The sequence below is a fragment of the Uloborus diversus genome, chromosome 2 (genome assembly GCF_026930045.1).
Source record: "Uloborus diversus isolate 005 chromosome 2, Udiv.v.3.1, whole genome shotgun sequence".
In the NCBI taxonomy this organism is placed as follows: Eukaryota; Metazoa; Arthropoda; class Arachnida; order Araneae; family Uloboridae; genus Uloborus; species Uloborus diversus.
Window position 1 is genome coordinate 44,607,468 of NC_072732.1, and position 23,097 is coordinate 44,630,564.

Below are 23,097 nucleotides of genomic sequence, written 5' to 3' on the forward strand. Positions count from 1 at the left end.
ATCTAAAGTTGGATTAATATGCTTCGAATTGTGTGCCTTAGTTCGATGATTTAACCAGTTCCTTAAAAACCACTATGAGAAAGGGCACCTCAAAGTTCACTGTAAAAAAAAGTATAACCTTACTCCGTAAAAGCGGTGGCAGCTTAGCTGCCTCCATAGCAATGGAGTAACTTAACTGATAAAACTGGTGCAACGCTCATACGTTACACCAGTTTTATCAGTTAATTTATTCCATTGCTATGGAGGAAGCTAGCCGCCGGAATAAGGTTACACAAAGTGCAGAATGCTGCCACCGTATTTACGGAGTAAGGTGACACATTTTTTTTAGTGTTAGTAGCTAAGGACGGATTAATATGCTTCGAATTGCGTGCCATAGTTGGATGGTTTTACCAGTTAAAAAATACTGAAAAGGCAAACATTGTCAGAAATTATAGAGGGTCTCAAATTTTCCAAGGAAAATAAAAATAGGTCACAGATTTTTGGAATTTAACAACGTAAAAATTAGTACCGTAAAACGGAACAACTTTGTGCCAAGGGGGTCACAATGGGTCACTGTTGCCATGGTGATGATTTTGCTCCCTAGTGGACACTTTTTCGAACTTACGAGCTCCAAAAAAATTCACCAGGTAGTGTAACCAATTAGGTAGTTAATGACACTTTATCAGAGATTGCCACTGTTGATGTATACCTTAGAAAATGTAGTCCTTCTTAGTGCGTGATTCGACTCTCTCATGGAAGAGCCAAATTCTCTTTTGGGCAGACCACTTATACTGTTTTCCAAGATCTGGTAAGTTTAGATTTGCTTTACTATTTTGTCAGTTATGAATTAAGCCGATTTTTGACTTTAAATGTTTCATAGTTTTCACAAGCTCTTAACATTTATCGAAAATGGGAATGCTGGGGTACAACAATGGACCACCTATTTTTCAAGATTTTTAGTGGCTTGGAGCTTCATTTTATTCTCTGTAGGGATACTTTCGTCATATTTTGTGTTATTTATTGTAAATAATGGCAAGAAAAGACAGAAGAAAGCTTAGGGGTTGCTCTATCACCCGTATTCAAAGGAGTTTTGGCAGAAGGTGCTAACTGAAATCCGGACCAAATATAAACTGAGCTAATTTTTAAAAATGATTTATTTTGATGAGATTCGGAATATGTGAAATGTGATTTCACAGTTCAGTTTTCAAAATTTTTGTTGAGCTCGAGTGAAACTTTTCAGACCCACGTATTTTCTGAGACTGAACTATAGGCACCTAGCCTTCAGTTAGTGAGATTTTTCTAGTTTTCAAATGTTTCTATATCAAAAGCTAGGCAGATAATAAATAACGTTACCAACATTTACCTTGTTGAACTTTATTAATCACTCAAGATGACAAATGATAATTAAACCTTAAAAAAAAGAAAAAAAAGTAAATGATGGACAAAACAAGTTCTTTATAAATTTCAAGCAGATGATAACTTGTATCCACAGACAACAATAGGCCAGATCAAGTTTTTAATGTGTTTTTACGTTAAAATGAGGTGGCCTACAGTTGTATCCCATAGGGGTACAACTATGGGCCAACCGGAAAAAATTCCCCTTCCTCTTCTTTCCACTGAGATTTTTTTTTAAACATTTCATTTGAAAGACGATATGTTTAGCTACCATTGCTAAAGTGCTCAAATTTAAATCAAAGATGCACACAGAATTATCACTACAAACATCGAAAAATGGCTCATAGTTGGACCATTTTACGGTAGTTGTTCTTCATCATGTCTCCAGTTGTTTAAATTCAAAGTCAGGTGCGCTTTTTACAATGACCTTGTTTTTAAAGATATTTAATTAAAATAACCGCTGTCAATCTTTGAATACATAATATTTTCTCAGGCACTTTATTCTACATTAAAGTGCTTGTCTTGCATTCAGATTAAAAAGTTAATCAATTGGTTTGACATTTCATCCCTCGCAAAATCTTCAATGCATAAACTTAAAGTACCTCATATTACTATTAAAACAGTATATATCACGCCAAATTTCACATTTCTCATAAGAATATCCTTTTGAAGACACATCCTGCCGGGAATATGATCATCGATAATTATCTCTGGAATATGCATGGGAAGCCCTTTCATGGATTTCTCCAAACAGGCGTTAATAATCCTGGACAGTCCAGGTCTGTATTTAATCGCATATGAAAATCCATGTATATGTTCGTTTATTTCACTTTTGCATATCTTACCATTAAGGTTGCTGCATAGTTATTGAAGGTTACATAAGTTTTAAAGCTGTATATAGCTTGTTGTTCGCTTAAAAGAAATAATTACACTCCGTGTAATCTATAAAATGATTTTCTTACAATTTCGAGCAATTTCTTTCCTTTACAAAATCAGAAACATACGGTAAGTTATTATTATTTATTAAGTTTTTGTTGATAAGTTTAGTTGCTTTACTTAAAGGAGCGTGATGTAATTAAATTTTCCCTTCTGTTCAAAAGGGATTGAAACCTTTTTAGCTTATTATTAAAAACCAAAGAAATGGGCCAGCGATTGATTATATCGCACATGTAACTCAGCATGATACAAAAATTTATCCTCATAAGAATATTTGACTGGATATAGCAGCATTAGACCTAATGTACATTATATTCATTATATTGACCCTTAAATATGCTAGTTTAAATTAGGTTTTGTTTATGGTTAAACAATCACTTGAAAACATCGGACTTTAACTGGAAAAACAAAAAATAATTTACTATGAAATGTCCCAAAACATTGATAAAAATTGTAAAAATGTCTTGCTGTTCAAGTATGTAATATAGTCGTCGTAGTAGTTTATTCTTCATATTTGAGAGTGCCAAAAAATAAATATATTTTTTTCTTTCATCAGATTGGTGCATGTACAAGTTTAAAATTGATTTTAATAGCATCTTCATTGAGTATTTTCTTTTGTTATTGACAGCCAGAGAATTTGAATTTTTTCATATCCTATTATTTCAGAAGACTAAATTAGGTAGGATTGCCAAATGCCAACACGATGCATTTAAGGATTTTAAATCGGAATTTAGAAGTTCTCATAGGAATTTTTCTGTATTTTTAAATGCTTTAATAATAAAACTTTTTTTGATACATTTATAATTTGTTCTGACTCAGTAACTTACAATGTAAAAGTTTAAAATAAATGTTATTGATGGCAGTGCAAGTATTGCAGATATTAAGTGAAACACAAACAAACAGGTGCTGATCCTTTACTTAACAGCTTCGGATTGGCATCAAAACCATCTCAAAAAGTAGTAAGAAAATAGATTATAAAGCCAAAAAGAGCAATTAGCGTAGCACAGATTAAATATAAATATTTATTGTGTAAATAATTCAACACATGAAAAAGGAGTCGTTTGATAAAATTGACTAATCAATTTTTAAACGTCGCCCACCGACGCATTGACAACCGAGTAATTGGGTGCAATATTATAGGGAAATATCTCGCTTGTTAAAGTGTTTCACTGTCAATACTTGAGGGCGGATGAGGGGTCGGTTTCGTACAATTATCAGTGGTAAATGATCCGCTGTATTGATAGAGAAAATTTGCTTAACAAATTTGAGTTAAGGGAGTGTCGTTTCACTAAAACACTAAACGAGTTTTCTACAGTCAATTCAGTTTAAAAGGAATGTCTAGTATAACGCATCAGAATTAAATATTGATGATTAGCTATTGACAAACATCTTCAAACTTTTCAAAAGTTTAAATATTGGATTAGACATTAACTTGTCAAATATTTTAAGCAATTAGTTCAGAGGGACTGCTTACATAGCAGGAAATGTTTGGTTTGTGATTAAAACGTGAATGCGGTGAACATTTTGTTAAATGGATTATTAGAGGCAGCAACTGACAATGCATTACGTAAGTTCCTATATTTTTTATCTATGAGTTCATTTCTGCTTACAGAACTTATTCTAAAGTTTTTACTTTAGAAAGATTGATAAATAAAATTTGAGGCAGTAAGAAGTAAAGGGATGTAAGTGCCAAAATTAAAAATTTGGAGATAACCAGTACAAATGGTTGGAGAACCTCTCCTCTGTTTTAGGGCAAGAGATGGTACTAGTAGCGCTAGTAGGTGCTGCCTCATTTGAACTTCATAAATGAGGCAGTGTTAAGCAAAAGGATGTAAGTGGACATTTTCAAGTTTTGAGTAAAACGGGTTTAAAGATAAGGTCCTAGGTAGGCTTTCATTGAAGTATTTTTCTAAATCATGCTGTATAGCAGCACCTACCAGGGCTGCTAGTACCATCTCTTGCCCTAAAACAGAGGAGAGGTTCTCCAACCATTTGTACTGCTTATCTCCAAATTTTTAATTTTGGCACTTACATGCCTTTGATTCGAACTGCCTCAAAGGTAAATTGAATCCATTTTTGTGATGCTGGTTCTGTACTTGATATAATCTAAGCATATGTTAGAAACTAGGGAGCAACACGAATAATGAAAATTTTTGAAGTGGGTAGGGTAGACCTACCAGTGAATGAGCACCCCCCCCCCTGATTAAACAGCGCGTAATGTTTTTGAAAAAATAAGGTTTCAAAATATTTTTCTTAGATGGTTAGGCTGTAAAACTTCCTGTAAAACATTTCTAGAAAGAAAACGAGTACTATAGATTTTGTGTTTGTTCGCTTGTTGGACTGGAGTGTTCATTCACTGGGCTGGGGCCATTTTTTTTCATTTCAACCCCAAAAGTAGAATCACAAAGTTCTCTCAAATTTAAAAAAAAAAAAGCGATCGAAAGAGTATACATGTATTGACGCATTAATTATTTGCCTTCTTTCCTCTGTTATCGAGATATATCATTTTAAAGTCTGCCAAAGTTTTGAGAAAAGTTGCCAAATTTAAAGAGAAACTTATCACGCAATTTCACCGTCTGCATTCATCTGAAAAGCGTGTGAAAGACGTCTTCCGTTTCTCACGGAAACTCGCTTGTTTCGGCGACTTTACTTGAAACATCAACAAAATTTCAGACCTCATAATTATATAACAGGGACACAAGGGCAAGTTATTTATGTGTACAAAAACAGGTTTTCTTTTACTCTTTGCTTCTATTTATAAGCAAGTAGAGGGACTATTTTGCTCTATGTGACCATTGAGGTTTTCAGTTATCAAAGCGCTTATTTGATCCAAAATTGATATAAAACTAGTAGAATGAAGCCAGTACGTGCGATCCACCCAAGCAAATCCATTCTGCTTGGCACGATTGACTCCGTAAAAGGCGCTCATTTGCCAGTCTCCTTTCACTCATGGTAACACCCCTTCAATGGAGTTGTTTCCTTCAGTCAAAGTAGTACTTTTAGTCGCTAAAATTGATAGAATAAGCAAAAAAAAAAAATAATAATAATAAAATAAAAAAAAAAATAAAAATAATAAAAAAAAAAATAAAATAAAAAAAAATAAATTTTTTAAAATGTCCGATTTTTCAAACAAGGTGTCGTCTTCATGACGTCACAAATGATGCTCTTTGACGCATTTTTCTACTGCGTTGCCACGTTATGATATTCAAAAAGCGAATTAAAATTACGCTCTATGCTTGATATCAACCATATCGTTGCCAATACACGTGAGTAAAGGTGCGAATTAATTATTTTGCTCTGTGAATGACAGCACAGAATGGCATTTCATCATTTGTGATGTCATCAGCAAGAAATATAAACAATGAAATGCGTACAGATTTAAGCAATTTTTTCAAAAATATTAAACTTAAACAAATTATTTAAAAGATCCTACGTTTTTAAGCATGCTCTTTCAGAAAAAAAAATTACTTTTAATATTTGGAAACGATCCCATTCCATTTCTGCTTGGATTTGGCTCGTTTGAATTCTCGTAGTTTGCTGTTTGCCAGATGGGTAATGTGCACGGGGACTCTTGGAAGAGCTACTCGCAGGTTTTACTCATTTTCGGGAACAAAAAATAAAATCATATCCATATTTCATGTCCTTAATAAACATAAAAATAAAGAATTATTATTTTTAAAAATTTTCTCTTTAGGAGTGCCCGAGCACTGCTTGATTTGCTTGGGCGGACTGCACGTAACTGCATAAAGTATACTTTAACATAGGTGTCAGTTTCTGTTTGAAGCCTTTTAAGAAAACAAATAAATATATAATACATTTCCCTCATGATATAATTAGTGGCAATGAAACCTTCTCAACAGCATAAGATTAATGTCTAGAAGTCGTTTCTAAAATTTTAAAAGTATTTTTTTTTTCGGAAAGAGCATGCTTAAAAGCATAGGATTTGAACATTTTAAAAGTACTTTGACAAAGTTTAATATTTTTTAAACAATTATTTTAATTAATGCGCAAATTCAATTTCATTTCTTGGGCTTATGCACATAACATCCCAAGTGATGAAATGCCATTAGCGAAGAGCGCGATATTAAATTCGCTTCTTTACTGACATGTACTGGCAACGATATGGTTGATAGCAATCGTAAAGCGCAATATTTAATTCGCTTCTTAGTTATCATAATCTGGAAACGTGGTAGACAGTAAACGTAAGCATTCAGCGTGCCAGTGGAGTAGCGTGCCGAAGTTTATCACTTGTGACGTCACAATGACCTCGCATTATTTAAAAAATAGGACATTTAAAAAAATTAATTAAAAATTAAACGTTTTGAAGATAAAAGTTTTTCTTCGCTCCACGTTATTTATTTTTTTGCTCATTTTATCAACTACAGTGAATAAAAGTAGTACTTTTGACTGATGGAAACAACCCCATTCAATTAATCGCATTTCGAAAATAAGTTCTTTTAGCATAAGTAAATTCAACTTACATTTGAAGTATGTTCTTTTCAGTAAGACAGAAAACGAAAAGAGATTTGATGTTAAACCGGTATTGGATTTCAAGCATTCAAAAATTAATATTGATTAAAGCTATGAGAGATTGAGCTATGTTTTGCATAGGAAGATAAACTTTGAGCGTTTTTCTTTTGCTATCAAGAATCCTTAACTTTCAGCCAAACATTAACTTACTTCGACAGTTTCTGGCTTAAATAAAACAACTACTGGTTTTAGTCCAATCCACATTCGCCATAGCTTTTCTTTGTAGAACAATTTTGTACTGCCACACAGAACTTGGAATGATACTGAAAGCATAAAATTTTACACATAAAAAACTCATTACAAGATTTTTTTTGCATACCATGTATGCGTATGCTATACATACATATATATATATATATATATATATATATATATATATATATATATATATATATATATATATATATATATATATATACATACATAATAGGGGTGTATTCGTAATTTTTCCAGTACCAGAATGCCATTGAAAAATAATTGAGCCCTGAGACGCGATCAATTTAATGTCAACGGGAAATTTATATTGGTCATGAAAAGCAACACCAGAACGGCGTTCCAGCACCAAATCACCCCTGATATATATATATAGATTTATACATGTATATTTACATACACATATATACTTACATACATATTTACATATAAATATTTACATTCATACATATATACATATATACATTTTCACATACATATTTACATGTATACATATATACCTACACATTTGCATGCATATTTACATACATTCATACATATTTATATTCATACACATTTACATCCATACATAGATACATATTTACATACATGCGTAAATGGGAAGAGAGACAAAATAGACATAAAGAGACCTAAAAGAAAAGTGAAACAGCTTAAAAAGACAAAATTCCGAAAGTTTAGGGATGTCAAAGTTAGGCAAGTCAAGGAGAAACGATTTTTTTGGAACATTATGAATGAAAGTGAGCCTAAGTGGTCATAACTAGAGTTCTGCTGACTGTATCATAACTGATTTTTTAAAGTTTGCTTGCTTTTCTCAATCTGTATTTTTAAGTTGCGACAGTGCTTTTCTTGGAGAACGATATGCAAAGATATGTAATGTAGAAAAGACCGGGGCACGTTTACACAGTGCCCTTTTTTCAAAACGAATTATAACTGGAGAGCCAAAAGTAATAACATATTGAGCCTGCTCCCTAGCAAATATCCTCACTAGTTTTTGAGCATCAGTCGAGCTTCGGTCTAGCATGCAGAAATAATAATCTGTTTTTTACCAAGTCGAGTAACTTTTGAGTTGAACATTTTGAAGTTTATTGTGAATAAAAAATACTTACTTAAAAAAGAACAAATATATAAAAATTATCAGAATTTTTGAGAATTGTATTTGTATGAACTGGATGTTATTAAATTTTTTGCGCGTTAAAAATAAATCCAAACTTGGCGACGGGGCAAGTTTACGCGTTGACGTCTGAGCACCTTTACGCATGTTCTTACTGTTTCTAAACGTGCCCTGACGATTTTTTTCGCTCCGAACTGTCAAAACACTTTTTAGTATTATCAGGCTATTTAGTTTTGAAAATCAATATTTAATTTTTAGTTGAGTCTCTATGTCGTACCTAGTGATTGCAATACCGGCATACCGAATACCGGTTTTCGAGCAATTTTACAATTCCGAAACACCGGTATTTGCTGAAGTAAAATATCGGTAATTTCTCTGTTAGCTGAAAGTAATAAATTGTTTCAATTAAAGATTTTTCCATTTATCTTATTAAGCATCTACTTGTATTTTAAATGTTCATTTCTATTTCCATGATACAGAACCAAAGTCAATCTATTGATGTAAAAATTTGGCTTCAAAAGAGCGAACTAATAGAATATCATTACACAAAAGTAACGGAGAGATGGCAAAATGATGTTGTCATAACTAGATGGTGAGATGAATCGCATTTTCGTGCGCTTTTGTGCACCATGTTTTTATTTTATCCATTTCCCTGATCACTCACTTTAACTTACTGAGAGTTAATTTCATGCGTAACCTTGAATGCATTTGTCTTATGAGCAATTTATTCCAACCATCAATTGCAGTAATACTTTATTATTTCTTTTTTAATTATTTATCTCAACTGTACTAAATTTTGACAAGACCTTTTTCTTGCTAGCATAATAAATGGTAATTTGTTCTCACCAGTATTGGTCTGTTGTCCTGTCTCGCTATTTGGCTTTCTACTTGGCAAGATAATGTTTAGAAATTGTATAGTGCCTTGAAAATTTTCAGTGGTAGAGCATAATCAGTTGAAACATATTTTCAGATATTTACATAACTAAAATAGTGAAGTATTTTGAAAAGAAAGCGAGATCGAATATATGAGAAACTAACAAGATCAAATTTAGTCAAGTCGATCGTAAATTTCAAACCAATGGTCGAATAAAAATCAGACACAAACTTCTCCTGCTCAAGAGAAAATGATGTTAATATTGGAAAGGTATCGTCTCTCGGAAAAAATTACAACTAACCATATTTAAAAAAAAATAATGAAAACACACGCAATTTTTTAAAAGACACACACACACACACACTCACAAAAGCATTTATCCAAAATTAACTCGTAAGAAACCGAATTAATTATGAAGATGAAGGACTTTGAGACAATTGGAGGAGGTGTATCGTGCATTGTTAAAAGTACCCCCGACCTGCGTGAAATCAGAAAGAGTATTTTCAACTGTAGGAAAGTTGAGCACTAAAATGAGTTCTAGGCTTAGAGACAATTCTACCGATTCATCATGTTTTTTACTATTATTGATGTTTTATTATGACATTTGTTCCTTCATTTTATATTTCTTCTCAATACGTTTTCATATATAATACAATTTTTGTACAAAATTATGAAACGTGGCAACGAAACAATATGTTTTCAAGCATTTTTTGAGACTTTTCAAATATTGGTATTAATACGGGTATTCCGGTATCACTTTTTAAAAATACCGAATACTATTATTGAATTTTTTGTCCGGTATTGCAATCCCTAGACGTATCTTATAGCTTACATTCACGTATTGCTGACTTCATGCCCGTTCAGATTTTACTTCATACACTATTCAGTCTGTAATAAATTTGCTTTATTTTAACGATGGTAAGACATTCTGTTCAAAACACTAACAGAACCACGTTAGGTGTCAAAATAAATACGCGTAAACGTGCCTCGTGTCCAGGGCAAGTTTACGCAAGCGACTTGGACTCAAAAATAATTTTTTTAGCAGCTAAAAACACAAAGTGAGCAACAACTGAAAATACCAATTTTGACTCCATTAACTGCTTCATAAAATCGCAATGTCTAAAATTTCCAAAGTTAAAACACAAAATTTAGAAAATTCATTGGAAAAAAATGCCCGTAAACGTGTTCTGGTCTACCCTACATATCTTTGCTTATAAGATGTTAATTGAAAAAATTCAAAGGTAACTAAGAACTTTAAAATCTTGAAATGGCATTTCAACTGTGTAGAATCGTTCTGTCTGTACCAGATCGTAAAAAATTAACAACTGTGAAACGACGTTTTGAAAAATATTGCTTAGCTCTTAGTCATTTAAAAGATGTTTCACACCTCTGCTTCTTTTAGTGTACTACGTCATAAAAGGAAAACCCTTTCCCATTTTTATTCACTATTTTTATCTCACTATTACTTTTTAGCCTTTTCAATTCAGTAAGTAAGAGAACGTGGAAAAAAGGGAAATAGCGGGGTAAAGTGCAATGGTGAAATATTTACTCTGTTCTTAGAACCACACACCTATCTGATACTATTTCAACTAAGTAGTAACACATGTATATCTCTAAAGATCAAAGCTTAAGATACTACAATAAATGTTAAAAAAAATTATATTCATATTGTAATATTTTGTCGCAAGTCAAAAATTATTTATGATATTATAAAATGAGGAAGTTCTTATTGACATTTGAAATGTTAATTGATACCTACTAATATTCAGTGCAGTATTAATTTATTTAATATTAAGCCTATTTTTATATTTTAAACGTTTTGTGCAATCAGTCAGATGCATGTGGGACAAGAAGGATGGGGCAGGTGAAATAGTCCATTTTGATTACTTATTCAATCATTTATTAAATCACCTACGTATTAATTAATTAATTAATTCCTTTACATTCTTTCATTTAATAATTCAAAGATTCATTCATTCAATCACTTATTGTCCTTTTCTTTGAGTATTTTATTCACTCTTTCTTTTCTCATCTATTAATTTTTTTTATAGTTATTCGTTTATTATTTCATTATCTATTCATTTATTCATTCTTTTATTTACTAATTCATTTGATCAAACATAACTTTAATAGACAAACAAAAAATATCTTATTTGTTAAAGTACTTTATTTTTTTCTCTTTGTAGCATTTAAAAAAACTCTCTACTTTTTAAAAGATACAAATTTACAGCCTAAAATTAAAAATAATGTTTCAATACAAGTTTTATCATAAAATACATTGCTCTTTCTTTGTGTACTGTAATTTTCAAATCAAATTTCCAATTTTTTCATTTTGGAAAAAGTAAGTTATCTTAACTACTATTTCACTTTGGCCACACTTTTAATATTTACTTGGTAAAAATTACATGTGTGTGCGATGTATCCTTTTTCATTGTCAATACAGTTTCATCTTATATTGATGAAAGCTACACAATAAAATGTTCTACTCGCAGTAGAAAAATGTAAAATTAATGAAACGGTTTTTAGCCTACTTTCCCCAGTAAAAGTCAGAGAAAGACGAAAAAAGTATGAAAGAAGGCTCAATGCATCTTGAAAATATTACAAAAAACAAAAAAAAAGTAAAAAAAAAAAAAAATAAATATCGAAAAATTAAAAATTAGAAAGTAGGGTATTGAGATGGGGAAAAATGTCTGTCGGTCTGCCCCCTCCCCCCCCCCAATAACTTTTAAGTGAATAGTCCGATTCGAACAATTTTTTTTTTTGTTCGAAAGATCTCGGCGAGGACATCTCATTGCTATATTTCGTTTTTTGATTTGAACTATTTTTTGTTCAATTTTGAACAGTTCAAAAAAACTGAACATTAGCGCCTACGGGGAAATTCAAGGCAACTCCGAACTGTGAGGCGATTTTGCTTCAAACTTTGTAGGACAAAGCTTTTGATGAAAAACTTGTATGTAAAATATCTTTTTGATTTGAACAATTTTCAGTTCAATTTTGAACGGTTCAAATCCCTTAACATTAGCGCCTACGGGGAAACTGAAAGTCAATGCAGATTCCGTACTTACAGGCGAATTTACTTCAAACAAATTTTGTTGGAAATAGCTCTTGACGATAAACTCCTTACTCCGACTCCGAGAATTTAGGGGCACCTGACTCCGACTCCTACTCCTGTGCCCGACAATTAGTCGGACTCCGACTCCCCGACTTCGACTCTGACTTCGTAGCTTTGGCACAGATTTATATATGGAGGACAAATGACTGACTCCGATTCTTGGATATTCGACTCCAACTCCTTTATCTAAAAATAAGATTGACTCCGACTCCGACTCCGCAGCTAATATATTTAACTGTGAAATAATTATTGTTAATATGATTTGTTTTTATTTTCACGCTAAAGCTTTAATTTAATTATTCAGTTTTCGGCGGATAAACTCGAAGTCATTTATGTTTCTACATAAAGATATGCGCAGACGATTTTTTTGACAATGAAAATTATTTTTTTAAGTTGACATTTTATTGTTTTTATTTACTTTGGTAAGTGCATTAATTCATTTAAAAAATATTTTTGGCAACAGGGGAAAAAGAATTTTTTTTTTTGATATGATGTATTTATTTTAATTAACTTATAAATTTTAATTATTATTTTTTTGTTTTGAAAGCTGTTAAAGATTTTTTTAATGGAAAAACGGTGAATTAGCTGCTCCGTTTAAAAGGTGCTGCTATTTTATTTGTTCGTTCATTTTTTTTTTTTTTTTAGGCATCTAATTTTTTAGATGAGTAAGGAATATTTTATTCCTAGAAATCAGTTTAAAATATTAAAAAAATATGTTTGAAACAATTTGCGATTTTAGCTATTTTTGAGAACATCGATCAGGTATTAGAAAGTAGTATCAGTATACGGGAAAGTAGGCTCGTTTACTTCTAGACGGAACTTCTTGTTATTTTTCTCGCTCGAAGCTGAGGGAACTTTTCGATAAAGGAAAAGACTGTTAAATAGTGGGCTTTAATTCAAAACTCAACTATAAAATAAGTTTAATGTTTTTTTAAACGTTTGCATGAAAATTCTGGCCCATCTCAGATTTTCTCATTCTTATCACGCTTAAATGAAACGCACGCTACTTTCTAGACATAAATTCTTCGATTTGGGGAAAATCTTCGATTTTCCACGTTTTTAATGGGTTGCTTATGTTTAATGCAAAAACTTTGAAACTTCGAAGATTTTGAGCTAAAAATGATACGTTTCGGAGCGATTCTCACTTGCTGAGAGTGTACATTCAGTCGATAATAGCTGAACTCTAGACTATTGATTTTGCAATTAGTACCCGTTGGAACAGATTTTGCGTTTGCATTGGACAGACAGTAGAGGTCAGGTGACATTAGTTACTAAAGGAAAGCTTTTCTAGCTTTGTTTTTCAGGAAACTATAACAGATTAGCCAATTTAAATCCTATTGCAAAAATTACATTTTTCAGTTTAGATCGGATTCAATTTATCCCTTGAAGTAATGTGCACATGTTATTTCATCTGATCGTGTACGCGTGTGCTTAGAATTAAAACTATTTTTTTTTTTTTTTGGAAAAAAGTTTAGAGTTGAAAATAAGGTCGAATCTTTGTGCAAGTTAATGGAATCAAGTTGTTTGTTTTTGTTTTTGTTTTTTTTTTTCTCAATTTTTTTAGGTTGCTCAATCTTTGTTTATAACAGCTGTTTAGCCTACCAGTTGATTAGGCGCTATAACCTCACGTTTTTTTTTTGTCAAAAATATTGTGTTTTGTTTAAGTAGTATAAGTTTCTATATATTTTTGCTGTTTTTTTCTCAATCCTTTCACTTTTTATCTTTTTGTTAGCTTTTTATCTTTTGTTTAGGGGAAATAGGTGAAAACCTGTGAAATCCCGCAACGTTCCACGGATATAATCAGTAACGTTTCGGAATTTTTGTAGTGTGCTACTAGCAAGATTTGCCAATGGTAGTTTCCTTACAATTTCATTTCCCGATGTTTGGGACACATGTTTTCCATTGTGGAAAAAGAATAATTTTCCGTGCTTCAAAGCACTATTTTGTTCACCTCTTTCACAGAAGAAATGCATAATGAAATCAGTTGCTTTTTATACGACCTCTACTCGTCCAAAATAGTGCAAAATGCTATTTGTTCTTCATAAACTTGACCAACACAAAGCCAACATTAAAGCTTATGTCATTGGTAACTTGATTTATAAGAAATAGTAATAAAAAATGTGTGAAAATGACAGAACTCCTTTGTAAATTGATTTATCAATAAGCAAGCATATTTAGTAAAAAAAGCGTAAGAATGTGCAAAAACACACAGAATCCTTTTTAAATGTCATCATTTTATCATTTCAATAAATCATTTTATTAAGCAATTGGTAAAGAATAAAATCCCAAAACTTAATATGATAAATAAATAAATAAAATCATTTGTAATATAACTCATCACTTTACAAGAATCAATCTTATTTTGCAAATGAAACCTAAAATATTAAAAAATGGGACATAAAATCCTTTGCAATTAAATGCATACTTGTCAAAATTAATTTAATCAGGCAAATAACATAAAATATATTATATTTAACTGCTTGTTTTTTTCTCACTCAGAACTGCAAGGGATTAGAGTGGGCATGAGTCCACAGAAGCCTCATTACCATGCGTCCATAGTAGCCCTATCACACTCTTTGTATCACATTTTTTTCTTTTAAGCCTTTTAATATTTAATTAAAACTATGCACAGCAGAACTGAATATTAAAATTTATATTTAATACATTTACTCATGATATGTTATCTCATTTTACTTGAAAAGATAAATTAAAATAATTTAATCTAATAATTAAAAGAAAATCCCAAATTAACTTTTCCACTATGAAAACCTTCTTTTGTAATTAACTACTGAAGTATCAAGTGTGTTGTAATGAAACTACACATGAAAATGCATGTTGGTGTTGCCATTATGCATAAATTAATAGATAAATTTTGAAAAAACAAATAACAGAATTATTCCAGATGTCCACACTAACCCCTTGTCCACACGAGCACCCTTCTCCCTTATTACAGACAAAAAATATAGACTCACACAATCAAATGTGTAACTCGCTAAACTAAAAATATTAACTAAAAATATCAAATGTTAGATAAAAAAATCCTTAAATATATAATGCAACGTCAAGTAACAAACATCGTGTATCAAATAAAATACCAAAAATAGTTTCTCAGTACTTTCAATTTTTCTGAAGAAAATGTCTAAGGCAAAAAATTGTTTAAAGGCTTTAAATGCATTAAATAGGAAACCTGAAAATATAATAGGAAAAAGGGTACTTACAGATATTTGTCTTTATCATATTGTTAAGGATTATTGATTTAGCTATCGCCAAATACAAGAAAAAGTAATTTACATTGCATCCTGGTATTTTCCAAAGCATATTTGTCTTTCTCCTTTGATTAAGATAAGCCTTTGTGCCAGAGACAATGAACAAAGTCGCAATTAATGCCAAAATCCATACCCTCCAGTTATCATCAGGGAACAATTTTCTCCATGAAACTACTTTAGTTACTAAAAGTTCCGACGCAACTTGAAGCATTTTGATCAGAATTTACAACCGATAAGTCAAAAAGGAACGAAAGGGTTTTCGATCGTTCTTGTTTGAAGTGACTGAAGAGTCCGTTTTCTCTTCTTCGAATGTGGGTCATCTTTTTTGTTTTGTTTTTATTTTGGATATGGCGGGAGGGAGAGTGCGACTTCACTTTCACTCGTTTTCCCTGAGGATATAGGTAAGGAAGTTCAATGCTAGGAGAAAGCTCTTGGGGTTGAATTGTTTTGTCTTAGTTATCGGGATGCGTTTGGGTTTGAGCTAAGGATGTTTCAGAGGGCTCTTTTTGTTGGAGGACACTCATCATTAAATTTTATAGTGTTGAGAGTCTTTGTTTGTGAGATTATTGATCAATCTAGAATGCTCATGGCGTAGTCGATGTTGATTCCAGGCAGAAGGGGAAACTTTCATAGCCCCGAAGAAAATTGAATTTAAGATATGTTGAAATTTAGAGAAAAGTAAGTTAAAGGCATATTTTTGTTCCCCCCCCCCCCTCCCCCACCAAAGATAAAAAAAAATCTGGCCAGAGGCACATTCACCAAAGATGGCAACCTGGACGCCATTTCTCATTTGCAATTTTCGACAATTGCAAGTGAGAACTGCAATTTTCGACAACTGCGTTCTTCAGCTTTTCATCTTTTAATAAGTTTACAATGAATTTTGTTCTGAAAAGTTTTTTTTTTAATATTTGAAAAACAGTTTTGAATAAAAAAAGATAAAAAGTGGTGGTGTGGGGGGAGGGGGGGTGGGTCAGCAATCTACAAGTTCATGCCAGTTCACTTCAAGCATAGTCATGTTTACTTACTACTTACAAGACCATCAGCAGCAAGATAACCCCATATTTAAATAAATATAATCTGAAAAATATCATTTTTTTCTAAGTCGAATTTTATTCAAAAATACATAAAAATATGCTATTAACTTGAAATTTTGAGCAAACAAAAATAAAATACATAAATTGTTTGTAGAATTATTTGAAAAAAAAAAAAAAACATTACAGTGGGACCTGATAACTCGACACCTCACACCTCATGCGAACATGAAAATATGTCGATTTAAGCAGATATCGACTTACTGAGGTTCCATAATTTTAATTCCTAACGAGTTTCTGTATCCCTTACTCACTAATGCTTAACATTCAAATTATCAAAATTAAGTCTAGTTAATGAATTTTATTTTCTTTTTTTGAAATGTTTATAATAAAATCACTTACATATTATTTAAATACCTAGTGAGGAATAAATCTATGATTTTTGAAAAGAGATAAAAGCTTCTTGTCAGTCAGCTAAAAAGTCCTGTTCACAATTGTTTGAAAAACATGTCATGGTGCCTTCTTTAACTAGAGGTCAACCGTATGTACATATTTCTAACCATTTCCCAGTCTTTTAGATATTTACTAACAGCACAGAGTGTGGTGGCTGACTCCCCTAGATAAAAAAAAAGGAATTCTCTAAAAGGGCTTTCCGGAAAAGTATTGACTAACCAAGAAACCGCAACGCAAAATTCTGAGAAAAAGTCAATATGAAAGAATTTGTTGGTAGCAGATATTGTACTAGAATAGCAATTGGATGTCGACTTATAGGGATTCCTGCAAGTGTGTGTCAAGTTAAAGAGGTTTTCGCCCATAGGAAATTAGCATTGGGTCAACCATAAGAAAAGATAAATGTCGAGTTACCGGTGTAATCGAGTTATCCGTATGTCGAGTTACCAAAGTTTTACTGTATATGTTTTTAGAGAAATTTAAATTTTAAATTTCATTTTCATTTAGAAAAAATTAACATTTCTTGCAGTCATGTTGGATCTTATATTAAACAGCAACTATAGTACTTTAAAATGCTATCTACCAAATCTTTCTATCTATATTTGATGCTGAGCTATGGTCTATTTTACGTTCAAGCATTCATGAAAAAAAGACGACTTTTCTGAAAATCAAAATCTCATAAATAGGAAATGAAAGAGATAAAAATCTAGAAGTTTGGATTTTTTGACTACCTCGAAGGGTACAATTGATGAGACAAATTTCAAAGAAATACAAAAATGTGAGGGAAAAAGCTTTGGATCACAAGACATGGAATGGCCCAAGAACAGTGCACGATGTCACATAACGTGTTACCTTCCTCCCTTGTCACAAACTATCACAATTTCACGAACCCTCCCATCCCACAAAGTGTGACATCATTTGAGGGCAGCCCCTAAACTTAAGAAAGCAAGTTTGGATCATCTGATAAAGTTATGATACCAACATGTTTCTCGGAATTTCTAACTTTCTGCTGAAAACCTATCTTACAGCAAATTGAGTCTCTTGCAAGGTCAAATTATGTAATCTGACTTACACAAGGTTTACATTACGCAATGCAGCGACGTAATACTTAAGAAAAAGAAAACTAAGTTATGTGATCTGGACAACTGACACACACACAGACAGACATGTTCTCCGGTGGCACAGTGACCCGGAATTCGATGGACGAACTGCAATTTAACCTTTTTCTTTATCTTTATTATCATTTTTTTTTTCAAACATTAACTCGTTTTGTTAACTTACGCCTTTTACACGTGTGAGAAAATTAGGTCGCAATGGGAAAGAATAACAACACACACGGAGGCTTGGCTCCGAGGCAAAGAAGTATATTTCTTGAATTATTACTTAGTAGAAATCTGATTCAGCAATGAGATCGTTTCCAAAATTTTAAAAGTATTTTTTTCTGAAAGAGCATGCTTAAAAACATAGGATCTAACAATTTTTTAAATAATTTGTTCAAGTGTAATATTTTAAAAAAATTACTTAAATTGGTGCGCTTTTATCGTTTACGTTTCCGTCGAGTGACATCACAAATGATGAAATGCCATTCAGTGTTGCCATTCACGGAGAAAAATATTTAATTCGCATCTTTACTCACGTGTATTGGCAATGATATGTTTGATAGCAAACTTACAGCGCAATATTTAATTCACTTCTTGAATATCATAACGTGGAAACGTGGTAGAAAGATGCGCCAAATGAGGAAATAAAAGTATTTTTTGGGTCCATGTTAATTTTTTTGAGCAATCACGATTGCTTATTGTTCTCACTTGACTGTTTTTGACGTTCCTTTGATTTTTCCCACCGCCACCCTCCACACCATCACCGTCGACGGGCTCCTCACGATGCTGCACCTCTAGCGAAAGCCGTCTCCAGGTTGCATGCATGTCCTACACACACGCGCATACATACACAACTACACACACATACACACACAAGCACATACACATACATACACCTACACACATACACAAACACATACACACATACAAACACATACACACACGCATACATACAGACACCCACACATACACACACAAAAACATACACATACGCACAACTACCCACAGACACAAACACACATGCCTACACACACACATATGCCTACACACACATACACATACCCCCCCAGACACAAACACACATGCTTACACACACATACACATAATCCGTACACACAAACACACACGCCTACATACACACACTCGTGATTGCGAAAAACATAATTTGAATTCAAGATGTCAAAATTTAAATTAATTTTTTTTTTTTTTTTTGCTTATTCTATCAATTTTAGTTACTGAAAGTACTACTTTTGACTGAAGGAAACAACCCTATTCGAAGTACTGACAAAATTGTTACTTCATTTTTTTTATTTTATTAACACTTATTCCTATAAATAAGTTGTGGCAACAGCTAAATTCAATTTACGATTCTTGCGTTTTAATTAAAACGTGTGTGCTGTGTTTTTAGTCGTTCTAAGTGAAGTGTAAAAATTTTCTTGAGTTATTTTATTTGAATTTTGAACGAATTCTTAGGAATTTACATATAGTCCATTGAGAAATCGAGTTTCGTGAACTATGAATGAAAGACTGGTAGCATTTTTATTTCCATTTATCAGTATTATTTTAGATTAGGCTTAAAATTAGGTCTTTACTTCTAAAATGAGCTTGTAATGTATTTATGTTTTAAGTTTGAGCAGGTTGGCAACATCGAGAAAACAAACCACGTAACTTTACATTGGAAATCATTCATTTAAAATTTTACTGATCAGAATTGTTGGTAATAAAATCATGATACAATACTTAACATGGTGTCAGAGTATCAAGTACTCACGTAGCCAGTTCTAGAAGCAAAAAGTGCTTTTCATTAGTCCTTTTATTTGTAAAATCTATTTCTGCGATAAACTCCACCATCCTTCCCTTTAATAATATAAGACTGAGCATTATGATTAGATTGAATCACAGTTCCTTGCTTCTACGGCTCGTTCAGCATTTTTCGAAACCCTACCTTCGCCTAATCATGCAGAATTGGCAACTCTTTTCCATGTATGTTTGCATATTTAGTTTGTGCATCAAGTAAGACCCAACTTGCAAAGTAGTCAGTTAATTATTTAAGTCATACTTTATCTGACAAATGAATAGAACTTGATATTAAAAAACTAAAGGCCATTGTTGACTTTCCAGGACCACAGGGCCGCGAAGAGTTGCAAATTTTCCTTGGTATGGTGACATATTTATCTAAATTTATTTCTCACCTCTCGAGTTTAACCCATTCTTTAAGAGAACTGTTGAAGAAAAATAGACAGTATTTATGGGACGCAAATATTTAACGATATTTTAAGGAAATCAAGAAAGCTCTATTACAAGCTCCATGCTTACAATATTTTAATAAAAACAAAGTTGTGACAGTATCAGTATATGCAAGTCGCAATTGACTAGGAGCCGTACTGCTGCAAGACAACAGACCAGTAGCATATGGATCTCCATCACTTAGTGAGACACAGCAACGATATGCCCAAATTGAAAAAGAATTGCTTGCCGTAATTTATGGTTTAGAATATTTTAATTACTATACTTATGGAAGACCAGTGATCGCCCAGACCGATCACAAACCATTGATCGGATTCAAAGAGAAGCAGTATGATACTATATCACCTTAGCTGCAACGAATGCTCTTTAGACTTAACAGATAAGATGTCAAGCTTGAGTGCGTCCCAGCAAAACTATTACTTATTGCTGATACACTTTCTAGAGCTCAATTAAAAGAAGAAAAATTTGAAAATGACGAAGAGACAGAAACAAGTGTAAAAATAAATATTCTAACTCAGGATTTACCAAGCAAATGGAAAGATATTGCAACAATTACTTTAAATGATGAAGAATTACAAGATGATTTATATCATATAAAAAATGGGTGGGATGATAAACGAAGTACTAAGAAACTCGCCCAACCTTACTGGCATTGTAGAGATGAGTTATACTCTACAGAAGAAGGAATTATTTGTCGCGGTCAACGGTTTGTTGTGCCACAAGCTTCAAGATAAGAAATGCTAAATATATATATAAGCTGCACTTAACTCACAGAGGTGTAGTAGCTTGTAAAATGAAGGCAAAATAATACTTTTACTGGCCTTCCATGAATGTTGATGTAGAAAACCTTATTGACAGATGTAAAATTTGTCAAGAACACCAACGCAACAATCAAAGAGAAACTCTGATTGAAAAAGAAGTACCTGAAAGGCCATGGCAAAAAGTGGGCTGTGTTTTTTTTTCATTTGCGAGGTCAAGAATACATTTTATTGATTGATTATTTTTCAAAATATGTGGAAGTTCAGTCAGTGAAGCATAACAGTGCACAAAACGTAACTACTATCTTTAAATCTATTTTCTCCAGACATGGCATTCCAGAGGAGCTCTTGAGTGATGGGGGACCGCCATTTGACTCAGAGTGTGTAAAAAGTTTTTTGCATGGAATGGAGCCTAAATCATCAGATCACGTCACCATACTTTCCTAGGGCCAATGGACAGGTCGAAAGAGCATTTCGAACAATAAAAAAAATAACTGAGAAAATCAGCACAAGATGGAAAAGACTTATATACGGTCTTATTAGACTACAGAACCCAACCCTCTTCGGATCTTCCTTCTTCCGCTTTGTTGAAGGGTAGACGACTTAGATCTCTGTTGCTATCGCATCCAGAGAAAATGCGACCAAACTTTCCATTAAAGAAAGCACAAGAATCTTTAAAGAAACGGCAGAAAGCACAAAATAAATATGCAAACATACATGGAAAAGAGTTGCCAATTCTGCATGATTAGGCAAAGGTATGGTTTCGTAAAATGTCGAACGAGCCGTGGAAGCAAGGAACTGTCATTCAATCTAATCATAATTCTCTGTCTTATGTTATTAAAGGGGAGGATGGTAGAGTTTATCTTTGAAATATAGATTTTACATTCGTCCAGACAAATCAGAACAGTATAGTTCTTCACAAACAAGATCAGTGGAAGATTTTTATCCTTCGACTTTGGCTAAGGCATCAAATCAAGCAATAAATAAAGAACATTCAAGCATGCCAGAACAAATCTTACTACTATTATATATGCGAAAGTTTGTCTGTATGGATGTATGGATGTATGGATGTTTGTTACTCTTTCACGCAAAAACTACTGAACGGATTTTGATGAAACTTCACAAAAATTTAGCTTATGCATCAGAATAACACATAGGGTAGTTTTCGTCCCGTTATGGGGGGCAAAACCCCCTTAGGGGAGCAATAAAATACAATTTTCGTATAAATTCTCTAATGTAAAGATGAAAAAATACTTGCACATATTTACATTATATGTCCATCGAAAGCTCTGATTTTTCTGCTGAAGATGGCACCTATTCGAAATTTCTAAGTAGAATAAAAAACGAGTTATGAGCTTTTTAGTTCCATGTTCGAAGGCTTTCCTAAACTCAATAGAGTATTTAGTGTATCATCTCAACTCCCTGTCGATAGCGACAATTGTTGTATTGTTGACTATCTTTGCTTTTCGTGACTGTTAAGGCTTTTCTCAAGTCAAAACTTGAAGTAAGATTTTTGCACAAGATTGACAAATAATATATGATTTGGCTGATCATTTCCCATTTAAACGGAACTTTAATGTAATTAATGGTTTTTATTATTATTTATGCTGATTGAACACTTACTCATTATCCAATCACCAGCAGATCGCCAAAATTTTTGCAGAAAGATTTCCGTAGCTGATGCATTTGACAGTTTTTTCAACGTCGCTGTTTTTGAAGCCGAAGACTACGTCATAATGTTTCTCAGCTTTCACCATGTAAACAAAATATCGCCAATCAAAGAATCTTTTAAAAAACTTTTTTTACTGTGTTAAATAATACAGCAACTAAATTAGTCAAATCCATAAACAGCACAAAAACTTCCATTAGTTTTCCTTTTTGCACAATTTCAAACAATCGCCAAATTTTACTACTCATTTTGGAAACATTTCGGATGAAACTCTTTAGCGCCATTTTATGGTGACCAAAAGTATCTCAGCACCTGACGATAATATCTTTGTAACGAAAATTAATACCATATCGTTTTACAAAGTAAGGAAAGAAGGAGGGAGCATTATCGAAGGTATCCCAAAACGATTCCCGCAAATTCGGTAAA

At 32.5% G+C, this 23,097-nt stretch overlaps 1 protein-coding gene across 1 annotated transcript in view; it reads right to left on the minus strand.

Annotated features, from left to right (window-relative positions):
• The window catches only part of LOC129216285 (cytochrome P450 4c3-like), a 67,870-nt gene extending 52,243 nt beyond the window's left edge, over positions 1–15,627 (minus strand). The window contains exons 1-2 of the mRNA XM_054850495.1: positions 15,369–15,627; positions 6,991–7,103 (exon numbers count right to left, since the gene is read on the minus strand). Coding sequence (XP_054706470.1) covers positions 6,991–7,103; positions 15,369–15,627 — 372 coding nt within the window. The remainder of the gene's footprint in view (positions 1–6,990; positions 7,104–15,368) is intronic.
• Between the last annotated feature and the right edge of the window lie 7,470 nt (positions 15,628–23,097).